This window comes from Barbatula barbatula, assembly GCF_947034865.1.
Source record: "Barbatula barbatula genome assembly, chromosome: 19".
NCBI classification, from domain to species: Eukaryota; Metazoa; Chordata; class Actinopteri; order Cypriniformes; family Nemacheilidae; genus Barbatula; species Barbatula barbatula.
Window position 1 is genome coordinate 4,692,341 of NC_136782.1, and position 25,433 is coordinate 4,717,773.

The window sequence follows — 25,433 nt, forward strand, 5'->3', positions numbered from 1 at the left end:
AACATGCATATCACACGCCTAAACACCACACAAGGGTTCAGTGCATTACATACAGTATCCAATATGCTTGAAGTCAACCATGCAGAGAATTATACTGCCTATTCGATTGAAATAAAAATGATGTCATCTTTTATGTTGTACGCAGTTATTAAACTTATATTCAATTAAAGCCCTAAATCTACTGTACACTCAAAGCAAAGTCTGTCAAATAAAATGACAAAAAGAATTCAAAACACTTTATTCAGCACAGGTTTTATTCACTCCGTAGCCTGAGTCATACTTCATATCACTTTTTTTTCATATCACAACAATTGCGTTTGTGAGTCGATGACACACATTTTGATGTCAGTCAGATAAGCTCTAATTACAGTCATTTGAGCGCCCATAATAAATAAAAATGGCCATTACACAGGTTTTCATCCGCTGAAGGTGGGGGATAAAAAAGAAAATTGCTCCAAATTCACACCCTTGTGCAACCACAGAACATCTCATTTCAGGTCTAGATGTGCCTGAAAGGCCAACTATAAAGAGACATATACAGTACTGAGCACACTGTGCGTGCATGCGTCGTATGGGCTTATTTAACAGTGGAATGCATTAGCCTAACGCAAGAGACTGTGGCATTTTGCCTTGGTGATTCAGTGAACTGCTGTGGTTTGTGATTAGCGCTGGCGAGGGTGCACCGTTCCCAGTACTCGGGAAGCACCCTGGGCTCTGATGGAGAGTTAGCGAGATCCGGCTGCGCTGTCAAATCCAAGCGCTCATGGAGCAGAGCAGATAACAGACCCGCATTGTCCACCAGGGTCTTTAGAGTCTCCGAATGAGGCCGTCAAATGAGGCAGGACTAACTCAGCTAATCCTCCATCTGAGGAAAAGCTTCAGCCAAAAGGAGTAAACAAATAAATAAAAACGCTGGAAAAGAAACGCAAGTGTGATTAATCGTGACGAAAGTCAGCACTCTGGTGTCTGCTTTGAAGTAATGTTTGCGCTCTCACGCAAGCGTGACCGTTTTTTAGCACTCGTCAACAGCCGACTTGGGAATCAGCCGAAAACACAAAAACGGCACAGTGCCGTTTTTTTACTTGATTCTTTTATTAAACCGTAAATAGATGGTCGCTTCCTGTTGACTAATACGTGAAAGGAATGTGCTGAAATAAATTATGAAGAAAGATTACTATAAAGAGCTGTGTTTATGTGCTTTCATGTGATAGTTTCGATTGTCAGAACAAAACGTGCCTCAAACAGATGTTAAAGATGTTGATAACATCGCTAAATGAGCAGTCTGCGTGTTTTTTTATTTGATTTATACGAATGTGAGTGCTGCGGGCCTATGCAAAAACATTCTCTAATATGGACGGTTGGTAAGGTTGCGTTATAAGGCAGATGCTTGCTTGTGAAAAGAGCCCACATTTTTACGATACGGTGGTCTTTATGATAGCGCCGGTCACTCCCTCTATGGGATTGGTCTGCCTGTTTTATTAGATTAGATTAGATTCAACTTTATTGTCATTACACATATACAAGTACAGTGTAACAAAATGTAGTTTAGGTCTAACCAGAAGTGAAGTTAGCAAGTGCAGGATATACAGTTAGAATAAATACACAATACAATATGAGAGAATATAATACAGTGGGCATGGACTATATACATATTTTGCAGTAGGTATGTTCTATGAAAATATGACAGTTGGTATATATTATGAACAATAAATACAGTTGACTATATACTATGAACATTAATGTACAGGTGGATATGAACAGATAATAATTTAGACTAAAATAGTGCAAGTGACTTAGGTGTGCATAAATTATTGACATTGGCTATTAAAGTTGCAGTGCAATAGGTGAGTTAATGCAGTTGTTGAAGTTACAGTGCAGTGGATGAGTTAATGCAGTTAATAGGTTGCAGTCCAGAAGATGAATTAATGCAGTTTATAGTTTTATCATCCGCTCGCCGATCACTGAGAAAAGCAATAGCACTCCTCTATAATCCACAAGATATGAAGTATCCGTTTATAACACAGACAGTGTGGGACTAGATAAACTCCAAAATTGTATGGTAAAAGGTATAAAACAAATCTACGAGACCCGAGCAAGCAACACTAATGAGTTTAATATTCTATGTATTCAAGAAAGAGTGGCAAAATAAAGTTCACGCTGGCATGCAACAACGATGGCTGTTATTAAAAGAAAAGGTCAGAATTAAATCCGGCATATGAGTTTTTAGATTGTGAACCTTCTGACATACTCATACTTGAACATGAAATGAATATCAATATTAAATACTCTTATGAAATATTACCAAGCTGAAACTTCAAAGTGTGACATAGATCGTGCAATTTGTTACAACTTGTATTCGCACCTGGCATAACACGCATACAGACAGGCAAAAGTTTGCAAACACCTTATTTTGTTTGTATTTCAATCAATACCAGTAATAGACATTCTCGCTTTCCGTTTGTCTGTCCTTTGCATTTTCGCTTCATGAAGGCGTGAGCCTGCATTCTAATTGCTCCAATGAAAAAAAAAGACATTACTACACCAGTTTGGAGAGAGAGAGAGAGAGAGAGAGAGAGAGAGAGAGAGAGAGAGAGAGAGAGAGAGAGAGAGAGAGATTTACTTTAACCTGCAATCATTGTTGCCTCTACATCGCCATCTCTGGTTGAACCATAGAATTGCTGCTTATTTTAGATATTTTTTATGTGTAAGTCAAATCATTCCCCCCAGCTGAATTTACATATCATTATCATAAGATTATTGACAGAACGCTGACATTTTAGGTACTTTGTCAATTTTAGTTTATTTTATCCCCAAAACAGTTATAGCTTTCAACTTTAACTAATGTAATCTAAATGCCAAAATACATATAAACCAAAGCCTATATTATCAAATTCCTCAAGTCTGTTACATTTTGGGATATTATTCTCAGTAATGATAACAAGTACGGCTGTGAAATGGCAGAATATATGAAGAGTTTGCTTCCAAAATGAGATTACTTCAAAAATCCAGTTTTTCATTGTGCGATCCAATTAATATCAATCAAACTGCAATTGGTTTGTTTTGATTTGAGCCACAATAAATAAATACAGCTAACTAACACAATAATACACAATAAAACATTGTGTTAACATAATAAAAAAACTTAAAAAACAGAGTGAAACTCATTTTGGAACCAAACTCTTCGTATATATATATATATATATATATATATATATATATATATATATATAGGATGCAAAGAAATGTGTAGATATTCTGTCATAACATTTACACCATATATTTCCAATTACCAGACAAATGAACTACTGTGATATCATTACTGTGATCCAAAAGTACTTATACAGTAATGTGATTTTGATCACACCACCCGAAGCATCTTCACGTCTCAGATGCTGCAAGGTCAGATGTTGTAACCTCATCTGATCGTGTCTGCTCTCACACACCACTCTAGTGCACGTCTTACTGAAGCCCTCCTGTAGGGCCGGAAGTGTCTCGTCTAATAGCAGTCTGATTTAACTGCACGTTGCGGGCTGATAATATGGTAGAAGAGCTCAGGGGAAAAGTTCAAAGGACAAGAAATGAGGGAGGGAGATATCATGCTCTAAATATGGAGTCTGCTCATGCTCCTCGTGGGATATAAATGTACAGTGGTCGTACTACGGTAACATTATAATACGAAGGATGTACTGTATGTCTAGTTCATATAGATAACGCATTAAAGGGGACACGTATAGAAACAGCTTATAGCATGCTGACATGCTCTCATTGAAACCAATTAATAGAAAAATGAATTCAGTTGTGAGCATAGTTTCTGTAAATTTTCATCTCACATGGAGCAAACCACACTTATCATAAGCCTGTGACACATGACAAGTGGGGCACCAGACACACACTATTAGGTAGACTGAAACTACAGCATTTTTCCATCATGAGACAGAATTTATCATTAAACTCTTCGAAACTAAGTCTAAACACTAAATTCTATTTGGATGATACAGAAGTAACTGTTTAAATGCTTATCTGCCAGGAGGAAAGTAACAGCAGGGCGCTACAGTAGCACATTTGTCTCATTGTCAACAAATGTCAATTACAGCGACGCTGATCACTTCCTCTGAGCTCCATTTAACCTCAATCTTTCAACAGTTCAAAGGCAGTTCAAAGTTTCCGTCAACTTCCGAGTGATGTCTTATACAGCTACAAAGCACCAACACAAAGCATTTTTTTTCTAATCTCTTTTTCGCAGTTCGCATATCAGTTTTCAAGGGACAAAACGGTCTCCGCATGCCAAATTTGACATTAAACGGTCAATTTAGGCTTTACAAACAACCACAAACAAAAGAAGTGACGCTGATCCACTGGTCCAAGAGTTCAGTTTGTATTTTCAAGCAGCTCGACATCCGCGCTGAGCCCTCGTAACAGGCATTAACACCCAATGGGAACATTATCAGTGATATGCCTTCTAGGGAAAATGCTGATGGATGGCATCAGTTTAATCATGCATTAAAAACCCAACAACCCCTATGAAAATCGCACCATTGTTCATTTTCACCTCACGGCACATTACATGGCTTTTTTTTAAACCTTAATTATCGTGTCTTTTTTTGTAACATGACGGCGAGGGCTCTCGGTAGAGCAGATGTGTTGGTCTATAATGGCAATGCTCGGGGAAACTGAGCACGGAACATTTAGTTGATCATAAAAAAAAAATCACTTGGATAGGACATTAAATATCTGCCTGCAAAGAGGTGCTAAAGCAAGGTGCTCTAACGCGAATGCGTTGTTTTTCTGGAAATGTTAATGTTGTCTGGTCAAATTTCACCCCAAAATCGAGAAAACATGTTTTGCAAAAATAAAATAAACATTAAAAACATATTTTCGTCATTATTTAAATACAACTTTGGTGCATTTACACCAAATTATAATTACTGTTAAAAAACAAATATCTTTGTTGTTTTACTGCTGTACTATAAATTTATGCTAAATAAGTAAATTAATGCAAAAAGTAATACATATCAGTGTGTTACGGTATTTTACAGCAAAGCAAATGTGTCTTTTAGCAGACACTCTTGCGGTACTTTGACTACCCAAGGGTTTATAGTTGGCTTAGTTCTAACAGTAAATTCGAGTAATTCTCCCATTCCTGAGCCACCCCTTCCAGGGTATAAATAATATGTACCAGCACGGATCTCTAAACACTAAGCTACAAAGTCTCTAGATTCCAAACAACTTTAGATATGACAATTACAGCCATTTTCTGCTCATGAATGTCCATTTATTTGTATTCGACTTACACTAATGACCCAAACTTTGAACTCTGCTTATTATGTTACTGCATGATGTTGCCATTGCTGAAAATATCCTGCTGATCAATGCAACATCAGAGTTTCCTGTTCAGTCGCAGAGCAGACAAAAACACAATGAACATACCGTGCTTACAGGTCGACAACTCTAAACCGCATCCCTACAGGGCTCTTATTGAACAGAACATGAGACAAAAATAAAATAAATGCAATGCAGGAAAACACGCTTGGTGCCAGTCTGTGCATTTTATGGCTTACAATCTATGGATAAGTCATTTAAAGACCAGTTAAAACCAGCAAACCACCTTTAAATTGTTTTTTTGAGCTTCCTTAAAACCAACTTATACAGTATCCAACCAAACAGTCCATTTTAGAAACGTAATTTTGCACATCCTTAGGTAATATCATCGCTCTCTGGTCCATTAACATGGCACATGACAAAACCATATATTTCATGTGCATATATTACCACTGTAATACTATGACAGTTGAATGTAAGTGAATTAAAACATAAACATACTGTACACTTGATATAAAAAGTATACCCAACTATAGGCTATATAAGTCATTTAATGGTCAACTGTTGGTCAAAGAGATAAGACGCCATGATTAAAAATACATTTTTAGGAATTCTGAAAGACCATAGAAACAACTTAAATTGAATATAATCTATATAAAACAAGTGATCTTATAGATACAACACTGACTTTAAATTCACAACCTCTCTGCTTTATTTCAAATGGACAGCATCAAGCTTGAGAGCTCTAGCACTGGGCTGTACACACCCCCCAGCAGCCCTTATATCTGGAACACGGCTACTAAAAGATCAGGCCGTGCACGTTCACCAGTGACTCTGCAATAGTCCGGGCTGATAGCGCCTGAAGACATCGGCTCAGACATGAAGGTTAGAATAAGCAGGTGGTAGAACAACGCACAACTGCTACACTTTCACCCTATACAGAATACTCGTGTTGACTAAGATGTGTGCTACATGATAATGAATGAAATGCTTCATCATGAAACAACATCTGCACTGATAAAAAACAGCAGTTTGAATGTTATCGGTGGAAAATGAAAAGCGTAATTGTTCATTTAATCAGTGATTCTGAAATTCTCCTTAAACAACTAGAAATCCAATTTTAAAGCAATGGCGCCATAAATAAAACATTACAGTAAATAAATGAATAATGCTTTTATAAGCACATTGCAAACGACTTCATGTTCCCAATTGACGCTATAGGATCAGTAGAAAATTGCTCGTTCTTTCTTTCCATTATAAGAAATGACTGTGGTAGTAACCAACGGTGATGTTCTCAAATGGCCATACCATTACTTTGAAGTTGCTGTACATGGTCAATAAATTACTGCCATATTATTATTAAATATACCACACATTAAATACAATAGTATTGAGATGGTTCTCCAAGGTACTTCAACGAATGCAATTATATTATCATGGTACACTATAAAATACCGCTATGGAAAATGTCCAAAAGCACATGGTATGACAATGTGATTTCAATAAAAGCTGCAATTTATAACCTTTGTCTCTCTACCGCCATCTCTATTTGAAACCTAAAATTGCAAGTTGAAGTAAAATAAAATAAAATAGACACTGAAAGCCAAAATCATAACATATTTTAAGTTGTAAATCATACACCTAGCCGATGTCTGAGACAAACTCTGTAGAATTCGGGCAGCTGGGGCGACAGAAAAAAACGCTTCAGTTTTAAGTTTTTCATTTTATTTTAGAACTTGTAAACTTCCAGTATATTTACAGTACGTCTGTCATTTTTAACCGCATTTCCAAAAAACACGACAATTCTGGAAAACAAAGATATTTAATACCCAAGATATTTGGAGAGTTGATAAATAAACCATAAATGTGTCATAACCTGTGACAGCAAAAATTTAGAAAACAAACACAAAATTGATACAAATATCTTATGCTATTTTATATTATAAAGACAAATAATATAGAACATATTTACGTCCCATTTGTCAACTACCCATACACAGTGTTATAATAAGCTTTCTGTTGCAAACTCATAAATAAATGAGGCTGTTTTGAATGGTGAAATTTGATGTTGTTTATTGTAACCAAAACTAAACAAATTTGTCCCGATTTACATAATTAAACGTTCTACAATGTGTAAATGGAGGTAAGCCCTGTTATAAAGTCCTGTTTAAATGAACATCTGTGTTTTGGACCGGCTTGAAATACACCATGCATGATCCAAAGTACAGCTACCAGCTGGATCTTTCAATAAAGCACAATTCCAATTTTTAAACGTGAAACAAGAATATTTAATAAACACGTAAGGTGAGAAGTGCACTTGGTGAAAGTCGGGCCTTTTAAGTTCTGTGGAAATCTGTGTGAAGCTGGTTAATAAGCATTACCTCAATAAACAGTGAATGCAGCCGATGTTTCTGCTTGGATCAACAAGATCACATTATTTCAGCCGTAGCCTAGAGCGATGAATAAAGACATACATTGCAGTTTAAATGCATTTCGGTTGCATCAGTGTTTCGAGCCGTTTCAAGCCGTTCAGAAAGACATATTCCGTTTTCATTCTAAGTGAATCGCTGATGTTTGCGTGCAAAATGTGATCCAGCACAAAAGACCAGCCTTGTCGCTTTAAATAAGAATCTAATACCTAAAACGATGCAGCCTCCCGTGGAAAAGGGAGAACGCAGAGCAAAAGGCAATTCAAGTTTTGCTGCTGGGGTTCTCCATGTATACGAGTTTGGCAGGGAATAAGCATTAGGTAAAAATAAATAAGATAAAAAGAGCTAAAACAAGGACCAAAGGACTTATGAGTTTCCTGTGAGGACTTCCTATATTTCAGATCAATAAATATAGGAATGCGATTTGACTTGAGGACACAACACAGAGACGACTAAATTCTGAGGAACACTTTCAAATATTTATCGTCTTTTGCGCCACAAACAATGTACTGTTCTTAATCCCATGACTTTGTTTTAGCTGGCTCTATGCTCCACAACTAGATCTACTGAAGTCCCTATTTGCTTTCGAAAGCATTGCAAAAACCATTCACGGTTCCATATGGATGGCTTTCGATGTTGGATGCAAGGATTTCTTGCACAAAAACTTGCATGTGTGGTGTCAGTGATGTGGGCTGGCTCACAGTCACCCTTAACATTTATTCCAAAGGTTTGAGAAAAGTATTTTTGGTTGAACAGTTTTCCACATGTGAGCATCATACCATTAACTTATTTTCCAAACATTTCATGATTATTGAATCCAATTTCTCCCATAAGTCTTTTCAGTATTCCAGGCCATTTCTCTTGCATAATCGGACCCTATACTTGACAGGTTTCATTTTGACACTTGCTCACTACAATGTGACCTTCCCCGCAAGCAAAGTCAATCATTGGGCTCTTGGGGACCATTTGGAAGCTCTAAGCTCGAGGAGGACAGATCCAGAGCTGCTGTCTGCCCCATTCAAACCATTAATGTCAATACAAGGCACCTGACACCTAGCAGCAGGATTAAATATAGATACCTTTTTTATTATAGAAATACATTGCGTGAATGAATGCATTTATTGCTGTAAGTATACTGAAAGAAAAACACATGATTTCACGTTGTGCTTCGGAAAACTGCTAAACCATGGTAAAATCACTGTTACGTGGCATTACACAGTGTGTTACTTTAGTGAAAGTGAATGATCTAAACCCACCATTATACCGCTCAAGGTCACTGTTGGCAAACCCAGCAAACGACCGACCAATCAAAATACAGTTGGAACATTCACACCTCGTACTAAAACTGCTATGTTAATAATCCATTCACCTCTGTGCAGTTGATATACATGATGTCGACCATAAAACAAATGACTAACTTTTGCTTGGCAACTGCAAACAGCAGGTAATCCATATTAGCCTAAATTAAGAAGCAATTGTTTATTCAGAAAATTATTAATAATACATCATTATTCGCGATTGCATCATGTGTTTTGGAGGAGGCGTGGGTTTGGAGAGGATCTTATGCTTAGTGCTAACTTGCTATATTAGCCTCTCCAAAATCGGTAACCCTTCCGTTAAATCATTTAGTCATAAAATGAACAAAGTGTCCATTTAACATATGAAAACATGTAACTACCATGTAATGACAGCAACAAATTTCCTGAATTAGCAAATTATGTGTCATTTTAAAACATTCCAGGCTGAAAATAAAGAAATCTTATGCTGTGTTCACACCAAACGCGAACAATGGTGTTCCATGCTCTTTATTACTCACGGGAAAGGTTTGTTATTTTTCTCATGAGTGACACGGAAAACATCAAGCGGCGGGAGGTGTCTTCATGCATCCAGACCTGTCAAATAGTAGGTGTCAATGAGCTCTTCGCTCGACTTAAAATTTTACAACCTGCGTGGAAGACGCGATTGAAGAGCATCATCTGCCGCGAGTTTGCGCCTATTCGCAACTTTGCATTGACTTTGTATTTGGTGTAAACCCAGCATTAGAGTTGTGTATAATAAATTACTTTCGTAGTAACTGATGAAAACACGGCAATTTGATTATCATATTATTGCAATGCTCATTTCCATAAATCAGAATACAAGATTTTTTTGCTTTCGAAATCAGAAGCGTTTCGAAAAAACGGATGGGAGCGTAACAAAATCTGCCTCCCAAAACCACACATCATTTCCATATAAAAGCGGCATCACACATTCGATCTGAAGCTGCTCAGTGTTAAACTTGAGACGTCCCTCTGTGTCTTCTACTGTAATCCTGCTCTCAGCCGAGCGATGAAGTGCACACGGACAACTGAACTCACCGTTTTCTGTGTTTTCGTGTTCTGTGTCGGTTAAGGTTAGGTTAGAGTTGGCTCTGCTGGACAGGCAGGAGCTACGCCCGGATTTAGTGTTGCTGCGGCCCCAGAGTCGGACAGCGTGGTCGGGGGACATGATCCCATCCGTTTCCGTGTCCGCATCCGAGCCCACGCTGACAGAGTAGTCACGGTGGGGCAGTCCCATTTCTGTCCTGTATGCTGCCATATGGGGCAACACTGGATCCGCAAAGGCCATGTCTCTAAGAGAGAAGTCCGCACCTGTAGTAACAATAGATAGTAATTACTGTACAGCGTTATGCATACAAAAACCAAGGCTCTGATCCAAAACATTGATCCCTGTCCTCTATGTCCACAAAACAACTATGTTGTGTTCTCATTTTATAAAATGACATATTTTTCATGTTGTATTACATTCTCCTTGTAAATTAGCAGTCTGTTGTCGCAATTTAACATTTTTACTGCATTTCAAAAATATGTGTAAATTGTATATAATAAAATTGTTAAACAAAAAGTGTATAAGATATCAAAAGATCTTGTGCACATTTTTGTAATATCTTCTTTCGCACCGGTGACGGTTTAGGGGTGGTGCTTCCTGATTTTTTTTGTTACTCCAAATTGTACGATTTTTTCATGCTTCTCAATGTATAAATAATACAATTTAAAATTCCTTTAAGAATAGGCTGTGCCAACAACAGTAAGTTCATAAGTTTGGCTTTGCAGGAACAAACAAATTACCTTGAAATTACCTTGAATGCAACGTAGGCTATATTGAACAAAATGTCTACTAACTACTTACATACTTGTACATAAATAAGTATATGCTTTCCTGTAGCTCAGTGGTTAAAGCATGGTGCTAGCAATACCAATGTCATAGGTTCGATATCAGGGATGACGTACTGTATACTCAGATACAAAAGTATAGTATACGCATTGGATAAAAGTGTCTTCCAAATGCGTACAAGTAATTTAAATGTAAATAAGCATGGTACAAGGCAAAAGTGTTAACTTTGACCATTTTACATATTTGCTGTATTCAGATATATTGTTGAAGATGCTTTAAAAACTTAGTATGCATGTTGCATTTTTGAACTTGAAGCTCATCTTTGGAAAATTTAAAGAAAATATTCAGCAAAACGTTTGCAAGAAGGTAGGCATCTTGCTTGGTTTTAAAACAGAACCTGTGATAGTCTACTTAATAATCAGAAAGGGTTTGTGCTCGTATATATGACTCTAAATTGACACAAAACACACAACATACGTCACTGGTGCATGCTTATTCACCTCTGGCCTAAGTAAGAAGAGATATATAATCGAAACTGAACACTGAACCCCACCTCTATAAACATTACGTTTAGAGCATGTGAAGGCCAAACACATAAGATAAAGGAAATTACAGATTCAGGCCAGAGAGTAAATGGAATAATAGTTAGTGTGTCTGAAAGCTACAATGCATTTAGTATTCATTGAGGGGAAGCGGATATAAGTCACCATCAACTGGACACATTAGAAGGTCATAAAAGACATCAGCCAATCAGCATTCACGGTAACCCCCTCTCATTAGAGTCCCGGCACGCTAATGGCAAAGCTACAACACCGAATTCGCCGTTCCTTTTATCTTTCATCTTTTAGCTATTGCTTTTTCATCATAGGTGGAAGATATTAACAAGGGATCATATCGTCACCGCAGTCTCTCTTAATTGCCTGAATGCAATCACCCTCTGAAGCGTGTCTGAATGATGCCTTGTGCGTCTTCTGTGTGCGAAATGAGCTCCGGCAAAGTCTGCCATAGTTCATCTCATGTCAAAACGAAAATGCATTAGATATCTGTTTCAGTATGAGGTTGAACAGTACGACGATCAAGGGCAAAACACTTTTTTCAAAAGATCATGCAAGTCATGTGTCAGGGATTATTCCACTCCAAGTTTTAATACATTAAAGGGAACCTCCATGCAAAAAAATAATAAACTTGCCTTTTATATCCATTCATTTTTTCTATCCCAGAGGCTGCCATATTGAGCCAATGATAACTATTATTAAGCACTCACATTCTCCATGCACCAGGAATATTACCAAGCATTCAAATTCCGTTCACATTTATAATTAAGCCTTAAATGCTACACATCCCCTTGACAGACTGTCAAGACTTTGCGACATTTGGTCTGATGGCTTCCTCTGAACCTGAGCTCAGTGGCACCCCTTGCAAGTCTTCTTTTACATTGTATCGTTTGGCTGCGAACAGTGGCGCATTTCTGTCATTACCATGAGTACCACCGTGAGTCCCGTTTTGTAACTCAATTGGTAGAAAAGGACGCTAGCTGTGCCAGAGCTGTTAGTTTTAAGTCCCAGGAAAACACACATACTTGAATACAGTGTATGAATGTGTGGTTGTAATCTTTAAGCATCTTGTGATTTGATTCCAAACGTTGCTTGATCTTAAATTTTCAGCGTAGGGGTGCAATTCTTTGGCGAGTTAAGGTGGTTTGTTGCCAAATTCTTTGTTAAAGCTAAGGATCTGCAATTGAAATAAGACATTAAAAGCTAGTTTCAGCGGTGGCGTTTTGGATTTCGTTCAGTGTAAATCAAATGCCTGCTGTCTACAAAGCACATCACAGGCATGCTCCCAACGACCATTGTGTTCCAAATAGTAGACAATTTAATTATGTTGCCTCCTAAGTTACCTAGCTTTAGGCAAAATGAAAGACAACATTCTACCCATCATTCGCAGAGAAGGCAATGCCAGAATGCACTTCTGTTATGCTCTCGTGTTATGCTCTTGTGACAGAGACAGTTCTGGCATGAAACTCTAGATGGCACAGTACTAAATTTCTAAATCACATCTGAAATAATTACTTTATTACACGGCAAGCCGATTGATTCCTTCCGTATAAGCACCCAATGAGCTTGCTGCTCTACGCTTAAATCTTGGCTAGTGATTGTAGTAAAAGTGCAACGCGTTTTTTAGAAACCCTCCTCCTTCCCCAACTCCACTTATATAGATCTGATACAAGGTGATCACGTAAGCTATGCAGAGTTTATTCATATATGTTATATGTGCAGTAGCAGAATTCCTTATATACACAGCAGCATGTTGTGGATGTATCAGCAATAGCAAGTCTCCGTACTTGCTATGCGCAGCAGAAGCGTAGCAGATCTATTCCACCAAGACCAAGCCATTTATATGTCATGCACACACATGCTAAACCCTCCGAGAGTTTTCATGACAGAAATACAATTATTCCAGGGTGGTGAAAAGGCAAGAAAATTTTGCAAGTAAATATCTAATTCTGCCTGATCTCGCTGGAATTCAGAACTATTTTTATAGGGCGGCTAATTCATGTAAATTACTACAATGTGAATCGTACAAAAATGTTAAATCATTCACCAATAATGAAGCCCTACCTACCAGTCATAAAATCATACATAAGCAGATCATAAATGTTTTTATAAATGTGATCGTACAAATACATATGACTTGGCGTTTTTAAGATTTTCCATGAGACTGCATAAATTTCACGTAAATATGAATAATGTATAGGCCTACATTAATCCAAGATAGTGGACAAAGTGAGATAAATGTTAAAATTGAAAGTTGATGTGAAGCCCCACCCCTAACCTCACCTGCCACTGGCACGAAAGCGGATCTTAGAAAATACACAAATCAAATGAAACCGTACAAATGCATATAGAATTAACAACCTTGTAAGATAGTTACGAATTGACATGAGATTGCTTTGTATAATTTTTCCGAAAAGTATCAAAAGTTAATTTTTATCTATTTTGTAGCTATAATTCATCCAGAGATTAATTTGCAATTAAAATGTCGTTTTTTACGGCCTACTTAACATGAGCAGTCAGCAGTGAGACAGCACACATTTGGTTTTGGAGCTTTATTCCCTTTAAATAAAGAGTTCACGCATAACGTGGTCTGTTGTTTTCTTTAAGATGCTGTCAAATAAAGCTTATTCAGCCATTTTGTCCTGGGTTGCTAAACTTATCTTAAGTCTCCCGTGTACGTTTGCACATTGTAAGAGCACCTTTTCAAGAAATAATTGCTGTGGCGCTTTTGCAGTGCTGCACAATGCGTGGCACACCTTGCTGAAAAGACCAGCACATAAATGTCCATGCTGGTCCAAGCTAGTTTATGCTGGCTAGTGCAATTCGTAACGATAAGTAGGTAAGGTAACCTGCAGTTTTAGGTTTCAAACAGAGATGGCGATAGAGAGGCAAACAATACAGACTGCAGCTTCAAATGCAATGTACTTTAACTGCAAGGATTAAAGCATCTGGGAAACGTATAAATCACATCAAATATATTTGATTTCAAGTGTTCAGTGTAAAACCAATGGTACAAGGCATAACGTGAAAACATGCTATTTTCAAGCACACTTAGCTGTAGTTCCACAGTAAAAGTGCATTGAACCAATCGAAGTAAAATCTGATTTGTGTCATTAAATGAACCAGTGGTTTATTCCATGCCATCCTGATGAGAAATCTTGTTGCCCTTACCCTGCCTGCTGAACTCGTCGGCCTCGTGGTGCACAACGTCTTTGACCCGGCTGCCATAGGCTAATCTGGAGTCCTGGTCGAAAGCTTTGAGGGTCTCACTGGAGCTGTAAGACTTTGGGTTGTGCTTGCCATCTTCGCTGTCTGCAGAAGAGCTGGTGTACCGGCGCTCCGTGTCCCGTCTGGAGGTCAAGGAGCGGTAAGGTCTGCGTTCTTTTACTTCCATGGCAACCTTGTCTCTCGTCTCAGCATCAATTGAAGGGAAACAGACGGTTCAGTCCCGATGATTCTGTAGGATGAAAACAGAAACACATAGTTACTACGAGTTGCTTTTTGAGTTGAAGGGGTTCCCCATCAAACCTGTATATGACTCTTTCTTCTGAAGAACACAAATGTTTTTTTTTTCCATTCGATGGAAGTCATAGGGGTCAATGTTGTTTGGTTACCAACATTCTTCATAATATCTTATTTTGTGTTCTGCAGAAGGAGGCCAAACCGATTGGAATGACATGACAGTAAGTAAATGAAGAACCGAAGAGTTGATATTCCACTTCTGGAATATGTATATTTTTATTTTTATTGTTTCTTTTTGTTTTACTTCACAGTGTTTAACATTTATATTGTCACATTTTGCCATAAAGAGGTAGAATATCTGCGCTGACCGAGACACATCAACAATGTATTTTTAGAAATTTCGTTTTAGGCACAAGGGCAATTTACACCTTCGCTTGATTTGGGTAAAATCTACTTTAGCAAGTCACGCAGCATCAGATACCTCAGACCACAGGTTGCTTTCTGCTCACAGTTCAAAGACACGCTTGTGAAGAAATAAATAAATACAACATGCAGTGCCAAGCACATTTCAGCTGAAACATTCACGACAAGAAAACTGAAGGACAAAGGTTAAAAAAAAGAAGATTTCTGGACAATCTTTTGAAATAGCCCTCTCAGTCAGGGCAACATTATGCAGCACTGCAGCTTTTTGGAGCAGAATCCATTTTGATAAAATACAGCACAACAAATCTAGCGCCCGTAAAGTTTACGACTCAAATCCCCCGCACTTCTGTTTCAGCCTGCCTCTAAGAGAAATGCTGCATTTGCAGCATATTTTTAAGTGGCAGGTGTCGTTCTGTGGATTCTGCTGTTTATACGACGTGAATCGCTGCCAGATGCAACAGTGCACCTTTATGACCCTCATCAAGAGTATCACACCAGCACTGGTCATGACTCATTAATAAAAGAGCTATTATTCATCATGAGAACTCAGAGGAAAACATAAAAGGGTATTATTAAAAAATATTATTTGACATGCAATTCCAATCGCATGTTTCTTTTTATGCCACACTCAAAATAAAATTGTATTACAAATAATCTAAGAGTGATTCCATCATAAGAAGCACTATAAATATGTTACATTTGAAATATTAAATGCGTGAGAAAAACACTGAAAATGACCCAAAAATCTCAACCTCTATTAGTCTCTTCTTCAGCAGAAAGGAAGATATTTTGAAGAAAGGACCTCATTGCCACAGACACAATACCACGGAGACATTTAAAAAATAGTTTTCATACAGGTTTTAAACAACATGAAGGTGAATATATTGACATTATTTTTTGGGGTTATTTATACGTCATCCTTCACTGCAAATCCTTAGGCCAAACCACACCATGTCACCAGTATACATGGTAGCGTGAATCGGATTTGAGAGCAAAAGGGCGATTTAAACAAAAACTTAAAAGGTCTTTTGATTCTCACAATAAGCCATTGTATGCATCCAGTTGAAATATTGTGCACCTTTTTATGGTGCTTTTATTTCCTTTGTGGAGCTTGAAAATCTGAAGTCGGATGCAAAACATCTCCTTCTGGAAGAAAAGAATGAATCTTTGCTACACTATATATCATTGTCAGACTTCCTAATACGTTGGCCTGGGCCCAAACCATCGTCACCGATCCAAAGCATCCTAAAGAAAAATCAGCACAATAAACACTTGTTTGAAACACTACATGCATCTCTTACGAAATCACATACGGTGTAAAAACAAACCGGCTGCGTGAAGACGAGAAAAAAATATATCTGTAGATACATAACAACAGTGGCACTGCGAGATTGCGCAACCTGACATCAATTTGGAGGTCCCCGATCCTCTCCGGACAGGATATGACACGGCCTGAAGCGGCAGCGGAGGTCTTTAACGTGTCGATGTGGATTTATTAAGTTGATTAGAGGTTGGGTCGTGGTTTCCTCAAAGGCACGCTTAAGATCGTGAGATTTCCTTCCTTGATTCATTTCATTTTCTGCAAGATACACATCAAATGTGTCATACGGTAAGGGGTACACGTTCTGTAATAGATTAAACTTCATGCTGGGCAGTTTTTTTTGCATCCGCAGCATCTCCTGATGGAGCGAGCGGGAGGTGTTTAAAACAGAATACACAACACAAATAGGTTCCGCACATCATATTAATGTCAAGGTAGCTCTCAAAAATCAGTTTTTTAAGAGAAAGATAAAGCTATTTTGAGGAGTTTAAAGCACATTTATCTTCAAAAGAAGTTCAAATAGTATAGTTTGTTAGAGTAATACATTTTTTTTTACTTATAACATAAGCCAACAAATTTATAGAAACAAAAACAAAGAGGTTTGCTAGGAACAGTGGCTCACAATACGTTGATATTTTACGTCAGTCAGTCTTTGCACGGATAACAGTTAAAGAAGACATGACTCCATTGATAGATGTCCCTCCTAACACAAAAATGTTACACTAGTTAAGTAGCAAATTTCTTTGGATTCAAATGCTTTTAAAACATTTGGGCTAATGTACGTATACATCTACGTACGTATAACGCTGTTCAAGGGTTTTTGGGGGATATTTGAATGCAATGTCGGACATGTTGTGACTTTAACAGACGCAACGTGTGATTTCAAACATATATTATTAATAGCTGAAATCGATGAATGCTATCTCAGCACTGGTACATCTGTAAGATGTCCGCTAAAGATCTGGAAAACATCTTAGAAAATGCTGTTTTACATACATTTGAAATCATAAACAAATTACAGACAGCTTCAAAATGTCTATGTGACATCTGACAGGAAACGTCTCAGAGACGAATTGCACGAACAAAAAATATGTGTTGCAGATGTAAAAGCAGACATCAAACAGACGTCTTCGAGATGTATGTGTGCTATGAGGGGTAAAAGTATCATCCATTGGTGAGCTTAAGTTGACTTTTATAGTTTTAACAAATGAAACCTTATTGTAAAGTGTTACCAAGCTGACTTTAATATAAGCCTTGTGTGAGGAATTCTTTCATGGTTTTCGCCAATTAGTAATGTCTAAGCTTATTCTCACGAATCAACCACCGCATTAAAAACAGAAAGCTTAATCATGATGTAATTTGGGTCTAAATCCTCATAAAAAAAAGCAAAAAAATCGAATGCACTACAAGTGGGACAATATGGCCGAATCACACTCATGGAATCACAACAGATTTATCTTATAAGCTCTTTAATGCCACCGTAATATAAATGTGTGGCGCTGTGACAACAATTCACAGTAAACTATATCTAACCCCCCTTAAAGAGCCTCTTTATTGCCAAGCCCATTGAGGAGCCGGGGTCACCTTTTGTAAGGACTGGCAGCTCAAAAGATGGCCATGATTAATGACTTGGGGACCTCTGCACTGGGACCTCCGCTGTGGACAAAAACTGCTTTTCTCCTAAACATCCACAAGAGCACTTCAGCTGTTGGCCTGGAATCTCCAAACCATTTGCTTTTAGTTTACTAATTTTTTGCATTTAGAAAGCGACTTATAGCTTATGTTAATTCATCCGGAGACAAAAGAGGCTTTATGGGAGCTCTCGAGAGTGTTTTGTTCAAGCGCATTGTCTTAATTTACTAAAGGCGGGTTTCAATGGAAAAGCATCGTAGTCTGTGCATTCTGCACATACGGCTCGCTCGTGAATATCAGAGGTCTCGCGTGCGCAAGGGTGCACACCTTTGGGGCCATGGGAACGCTTTTCATCCGTTAAGCGAGGCGACAGCCGTCACTTACGCTTTTGACAGCTGATGTCTAGCGCAAATATAGAACTCTGAAAGGGAAGATGCGTTTGATTGACGTTCCTGCGTCGAGAACTTCAATGGCATGACTATTTTTGCTCCGTGTGTGTTTTTCTATGATAGTGCGTTAAGCTGTATGAATAATTTAGGAGGAAGACAGGCAACAGTTTCTATCTAATCCCCGGAGCACTGCGGCGGCCAAAAAAAAGATTTGACAAAAGAGATCATAGCATAAATAAGCAAGTCTTATTTACCCATAGACTTGTTTAACTGGAGATGGGAATGTAGGAAACACAACGTCTATGAAACAAACCATAGAGCTGAAACTTAATAACAAATTCAGAGTTAATTCACTTTTTATGCAAAGTTGTTGCAAATGTAATTCATACAGCATATGGGTCTGTTTGAGGGTGTTGAGCTGTTTGCTACATTACCAACAAATGATAATTGATTTCAATCTACATACAAAAAAAAAACATGTTAAGCCAATTATATTACCCTAAATGTGCAACACACCTAACAGAGCTACGTGAACAATTTCACATTAAACAATATTGCTGATTTGGTGACTTGGGGTTTCAAGCTCCCAGCATGCACTGCGGCATAAATAATTTATGCACTTACCGTTAAAGCTGTTTGCTTTATGTTGTTGTGTGTCATCACTGTTTGTTATCTGTTTTGCATTAACAATGAGTTATTAACTCGTCTTTTGTTAACATAATGATGTTTGCCAGTTGACACCATTATTGAGGCCTGTGTTTGATTTGACGCCATTAAACATTGAATTGCCTTACATGTTTTCTGGTTTAGTTTACAGAGTTCATATAAAACCATAGGCAGTAATCCAAAATCTGCCTGTGGCCCAGTTTACTTAAATTCTTGGTTTAAGATTTCAAATGATATTCCGTTCTATTGTTAGTACGGTCATCTTTACACATTGATCCGACCACAGCGACAACAAAACCCACACAACGCAAGAATAATGTTATTCTGGAGTATTCAGTGCTTTAGTGAAATGTTATTGAATTGTTTATCGAAAATGCAATAAAGGATTCCTTGTTGTTCAGGTTTTGCCTTGTTTCCTTTGATTTTCATTCATTTTAAGCACAGCTGCGGCAAAGCACTCTGGGGAAGGTATCAAACGGCATATCTGCGAAACAGTCCTTAGCTCAGGTTTCAGTTTCCTTACACATTCGATGTTTTATCGATCGGCTCGTCTGTATTCGATAAACACCTCGTGTCTGGTTTGGAGCCAGAAAATGCATAAAAGGCTAATGTAGAAAGAACATTACCGTATATGTTTTTCTTATAAGGGAATGACGCAATGTTTTGATGCCTCAAGAAATGGATTTTGGAGTGATTGTTTATTATGACTGTAAGCTGAAAACGCAGTTGGGGTGCGTCTTGGTGACATTGCTGTGTCATTTTCTGTTCTGTAAGATCTTTAAATGCCATCAATCTTCAAGTGGTTAAAAAAGTTAACTTAAAGATATTATCTTTTATCCTGTATTGTGAAGATTTACTTATTCCAAATGATTAAAGTGAAGGCAAAAAATGACAATAAACATACTGTATCATACTGCTGATCCATATGACTCATGTCTTATATTCCTTTGAATTTAAGTCATTATTCACATTTACTTTTGCCCAAACATTAAAAGTTTTCAAGCCTGTATGACTTTCTTTCTTTCAGAACATTAAAAATATTTTGAAGAATGCTGGTTACCAAACAGCGGCGGCACCCACTCACTTCAATTGAATAGCTACAAAACCAATGGAAGTGAAAGGGGGCTGCCGCTGTATGGTTACCAACATCCTTCAAAATATCTTCTTTTGTGTTTCGCAGAAGAAAGTCATAGTTTTGAAATGACAATAGGGTGAGTAAATGATGACAGAATAAAACATTTTAGGGTGAACTATCCCTTTAAGGTTCTAAATGACAATAATTCTGTCTCACCGATGACCAACTCATTGAAGTAGATGACTATCGGTGAATAACATCAGTCTTACATTCCGGTGTGCTCAGCACAAAGCAGCTATGTGACATCAAAAGGCTTGGAAAAAAGTGTCAAGTCATTCGGACGCTTTTATCATACTTTCGGACAAATGAGACAATTGTTCATAAGCATTAAGACCACAGCGCTGTTCAATGACAGTAGATTGAATGGATAAAATGATCTGGATTTGGGTCAATTTGTTGAGAAATGTTATTATTGACTTTGGATTGCAGACTTTGCCAACCTGAGCTCAGTGTTGAAAATTTCAGGTAGACATCGATGACATTACTTCTTAGGTGTTAGAGTGTTATGCCAACACTTCAATTTGCTTTCCATTTAAATCTCATGGATGTCTGTGACTTTTCTTTCGTATGGGTTGATCTTATTTTCCTTTTTGGGTGATGTGTTCTTTTAACAAAACACAGTCAGGGAAAGTAGAGGGGTGTGTAAATTTACTACATTAAGCAACGGGGTCTGAGGCCTGCTGTGGTGTTAATAGCTCTCCGTGTCCCTGACTGGTGGCTTATGGAGCTCTCATACTAAGACTGGGATGAAAAGGTGCCATCTATATGCAAATGCTTTCCGTCTATTCTTGCAACAATTAGTGTGTTTGACAGTGTGAAAGTGGGGCCATTGAGCTCTGAATGCAAACTTGGTCATCTATCTGTTGAATTGTTCCAGGTTTTGAGTCGGGTACATTGCTAATACTCATTCGGCACAATTGTCTTTGGTGATTAGGTGACACTATGCGTTACATCAAAACCATTCAGAGGATTACTGCAATCAATATGGTTTGCTGAACTACAACAAATACACAAAAAAGATAATTTATTAAACTCATCTGCCAATTCGCAGACTCACAACTGGCACAAAGGATCATTTTGCATCTTGCAGTTATAACCAGTGTACCATGTATGTATTTTTATATCACAGTAAAAATAATAATTTAGCATTAAACATATAATAAAATGTAACGCATTAGACAGATTCTTGGAATCCCCAAAATGTTTTTGAGATTTTCATTTAAATCTAATTAAATAAGACAGATTTAACATCACATAAAAGTTGCTTACACCTGTAAAAGCATATATTAGAATAGTAAATAAATGTGCAAAGGAGCGAAACAGCCTACATTTACACTGTATTATTCTGCTAGCGTCCAAAGGAATTCATCACAATAAACAAAGGTGTCTACAGCAGTGGTCCTCAAACTGGGGCCCCCAAGATGGATCCAGGGGGAACACAGATTTTGTGGCATTTTATGAAATATAGATATTGATCACAGATTTAATGCAACCAAAAATCAGAAAAATAACACCACCAGCCGAAAATATTGACGTTCCAGCATTGTATAGCAGAATTAGTTTTTTGGTTTAATTAAAATTTAGATCATATTTTTTGTTTGGGGCCGAGTTTGAGAACCACCGCTCTACAGTATCACAGCATACCTCATTACACATTATTACAAAGCCACAGCAGAATTTCAGTCGACACATTTTTTCTTGCTGTGCACTGCATCATACCACTGAGTCTCGCTCCATGTTACTAACATGGTAACAAGGCATAATTATTGCAATTGTGTTTGCAATGGTGATGACATGATGCAAACATAACGTTGCATAGCACTCTGATGTGACTGTTTCAGGGGTCGAATCAATAACGAAAGTCCAAAGAAACTGAAAATAGAAAATGTCATGCTAAAATTAAAGGGATAGTTCACCCAAAAATGAAAATGATGTCATGAATGATTCACCCTACCTGTATATGACTCTTTCTTCTGTGGAGCACAAAAGAATATATTTTGAGAAATGTCTGAATGGTTTTGTGTTCAAACAAGGGAATTCAAGGGGAGTCAAGGTTGTTCGGTTACCAACATTCTTCAAAAGATCTTATTTTGTGTTCTGCAGAAGAAAGTCAAACTCATTTTTGGGTGAACAATTCCTTTAATAGGCTTATGAATTCAGCCAATGTTTTTAGGCAAGGTGGCTGTCAATAACAACATGGCATCGCCAACAACTGGAACCCTGCAAAGACCACTTTTTACCACTTACATTTCCAAACTGGTCTTGGTTGGTTTGTGCTGGTTAGTGCTGATGAACAGCATAATGTTTTTACGAGTGCTTAAGCACCGAAACCAGCTAATGTGGAAGTAACAAACCTAACAACTAACTCTTTAAACTTCTCACACTCGTTTAAAATGAGATTGTTACGGTTGTGCTTTTAAATGCTCTGAAGCGTGCCTTAAGCATGCTTGTTAAACCTTGATTTTAAGGCTCTTATAAAATATCGTTGAGTTGGAAAAACAACAGCAAGAACGCTTTGATCAAGGCTTACCTGCGAAACTGATGAATTGCCATAATGGCAGCTCTCAAAGTGCAAATCAAAGAAATAAATCAAGCTTTAAATAAGCCTACACTACCCGGCACTGATGATCCACAGATGTTCTTCATTCCAGCGGCAGTTAACAAGCTTGTTTACAACCCGAGCTCCGCTTTTTGAGTTCCTCCTACTCAGCTTCGCTTACAGCCAAACAATAGCGGCACTGGAGCCAAAGAGCAGGACCACAATTGCGTCCCTGCGGGTTTTTAAAGTGTGCTGAAAGCTGCCGCCGAGCACCCCAACGCTCCTTTCGTGGAGCTTCATTCACATGCCTGTCCTGTGCTGAAAAGCCTCCTGGGTCAACTGAAAGGTTTGCTTTCAATGGGAGAGAGTGGGAAGCGTATTAATGCGGGGGTTGTTATTGATGCGGGTAGACGAATCTGCGTCCGTTTGCGTGCTTTGAGATGGTCCCCTTCTGGGATCAAAATGGGAACCCAGCTAGCATTTAGAAGAGAGTGAGTAAAAACTTCAAAGTAGACAAAAGTAGCCCCGGCCTCATTCACTGGTTGCTCCGCTGCAAGCTTTAAGGCCCGTGGTACATCCATGGCAGTAAATAACCACCCTTCTGAAATGAGGTGGGGGGTTTAGAGATTTTATTCACTTTCCATGCCGCTGTACATCCCTGACCTTGACTGTTACGTATAGAAACGCCCCCTACCGTGACTGTCAAACACGCCTGTTTATCTATCAACAAGCCTGAAGTGAAAAGACCCCTAAATCATTTTCATGAGGTGGTAAAGTCATGAAAACATTGATTGGAGGGGATGTCAGAAGAAAGAGAGAACCGGGGAAGATACGTTTCATTATATATAGCATGTGCACTGCGACGCAACATGAGAGATGTTTTGAATGTCACAGAGCATCACTGGTATCATCGATAACTGTAGGAAATATGTAATTTCGACTACATCTGCCTCCCACTTAATCCTTAGAAGTAAATGAGCCAAGAAGTGAATTAGAGTTGAAATACATAAATGAGTACGAGAGCGGATATCCCCACACATACACCATGAAAAACGGAGAGATAAAGCTATGGATAGGGCTTGAGTCACACCTAAATCTGTTATTTCTCATCCACGTCATCGTTTGCCAGTCCAAATCCTTAATCTGATCACTTAAACAGATTAAAAAGCAGCGTCAAAGTATACATTCCCGCTTGATGTAGTAAGCACGGCTAATGAAAGAACGAAATAAATGGCAGTGTTGTGGCAGTTTCAAAGGGACAGGTGGGTGTTCTGAGGCACTTCGGCTCATTAGCGAACGATTACCGCTCATTACACCCCTATGGCCAGGCCCGAGTTGATTTATAACCCCGGAAGAGTTGAGAGCAATCCTAATACTCGCTTAAGCAATAATCAACTACATATAATCCCTCAGCACTAAGCCCAGAATCCCTAAACTCAAAACGTGTTGATTTAACGCAGCGGCTGCTAGGAGGAAAAGGACACGGCCGTCGCCCAGCTGCACTATTCCCAGACACATCGCTCAGGCACAGAAGCTCTCCCTTGCTCGCTTTCTCTACTGCTTCTCCATAGGCAGCACTAAGGAGCATCATGCTTCCCTTTTCATGCATTTGGCAGATGCTTTTATTTAAAGCGACTTACGGTGTATTATATTATGTACATTCTCAGAGTATGTGTGCACCCTGGGGCTCAAACCAATGCAATTCTAACCTAATGTTATACCAAATGATCTACAGAAACATAGCTTAGGGAATTTGTCTTATGTTTAATAAGCATGAAATGGTTATTTAATATATAAACCTGTTTTGTATAATGCATGTTTGTTTATTTATTTTATTTTTTATTTATGCTAGTTTGTTGAATAAGCATAGCAACATGCTACATCCAGAAATCAACTGAAATCAATTGCATTTAGGGATATTACAAGGTCTTCTCCTTATTATTAAAAACATATCAGCCTTGAGAATCAATAAACTAAATTATTATTCAGCGATGTAAGCATTTAAAACCGACCATCTTGCATGTGTGCTCCAAAAAATGAAAACTAAAAACTCCATGAGATCGCGCTACACTTCAGTCTCTTGTCAAAGTTCTTGTCCAATCAAATGCACTTTAGGATCCGAAGAGTCTCGTTCTTTCTGGATTTTTCAGTTGATATTACGTCAACACAACAAATGATGCTGCGCGTTCCGAGGCGATTCAGTGTGTTTTAAACTGTGTTTATTGTGGTGGGACCAAAATAAAATGAATAAAACAGAACAAATTGTTAGTAGGGATGCTAGTAGTATAAAAATGCATTGTATTTAATTACTAAATTATATTAATATTTTATTGTGTAAGAATTGTATAAACACATGCTGTACTCAACAGTTGATTCTTTGCAGAGGTATACCAGAAGTTAGGAAGGGCCAC

The 25,433-nt window shown here is 38.1% G+C and overlaps 1 protein-coding gene across 2 annotated transcripts in view; it reads right to left on the minus strand.

Moving 5' to 3' along the window:
• tenm4 (teneurin transmembrane protein 4) overlaps window positions 1-14,849 on the minus strand; it is a gene marked incomplete at its 5' end in the record, with an annotated part of 141,332 nt that extends 126,483 nt beyond the window's left edge. For both annotated transcript variants that reach the window (XM_079481034.1, XM_079481033.1), the window contains 2 exons: window positions 10,106-10,378; window positions 14,627-14,849. In XM_079481034.1, the coding sequence (XP_079337160.1) occupies window positions 10,106-10,378; window positions 14,627-14,849 (496 nt within the window). The remainder of the gene's footprint in view (window positions 1-10,105; window positions 10,379-14,626) is intronic.
• Window positions 14,850-25,433: the final 10,584 nt, after the last annotated feature.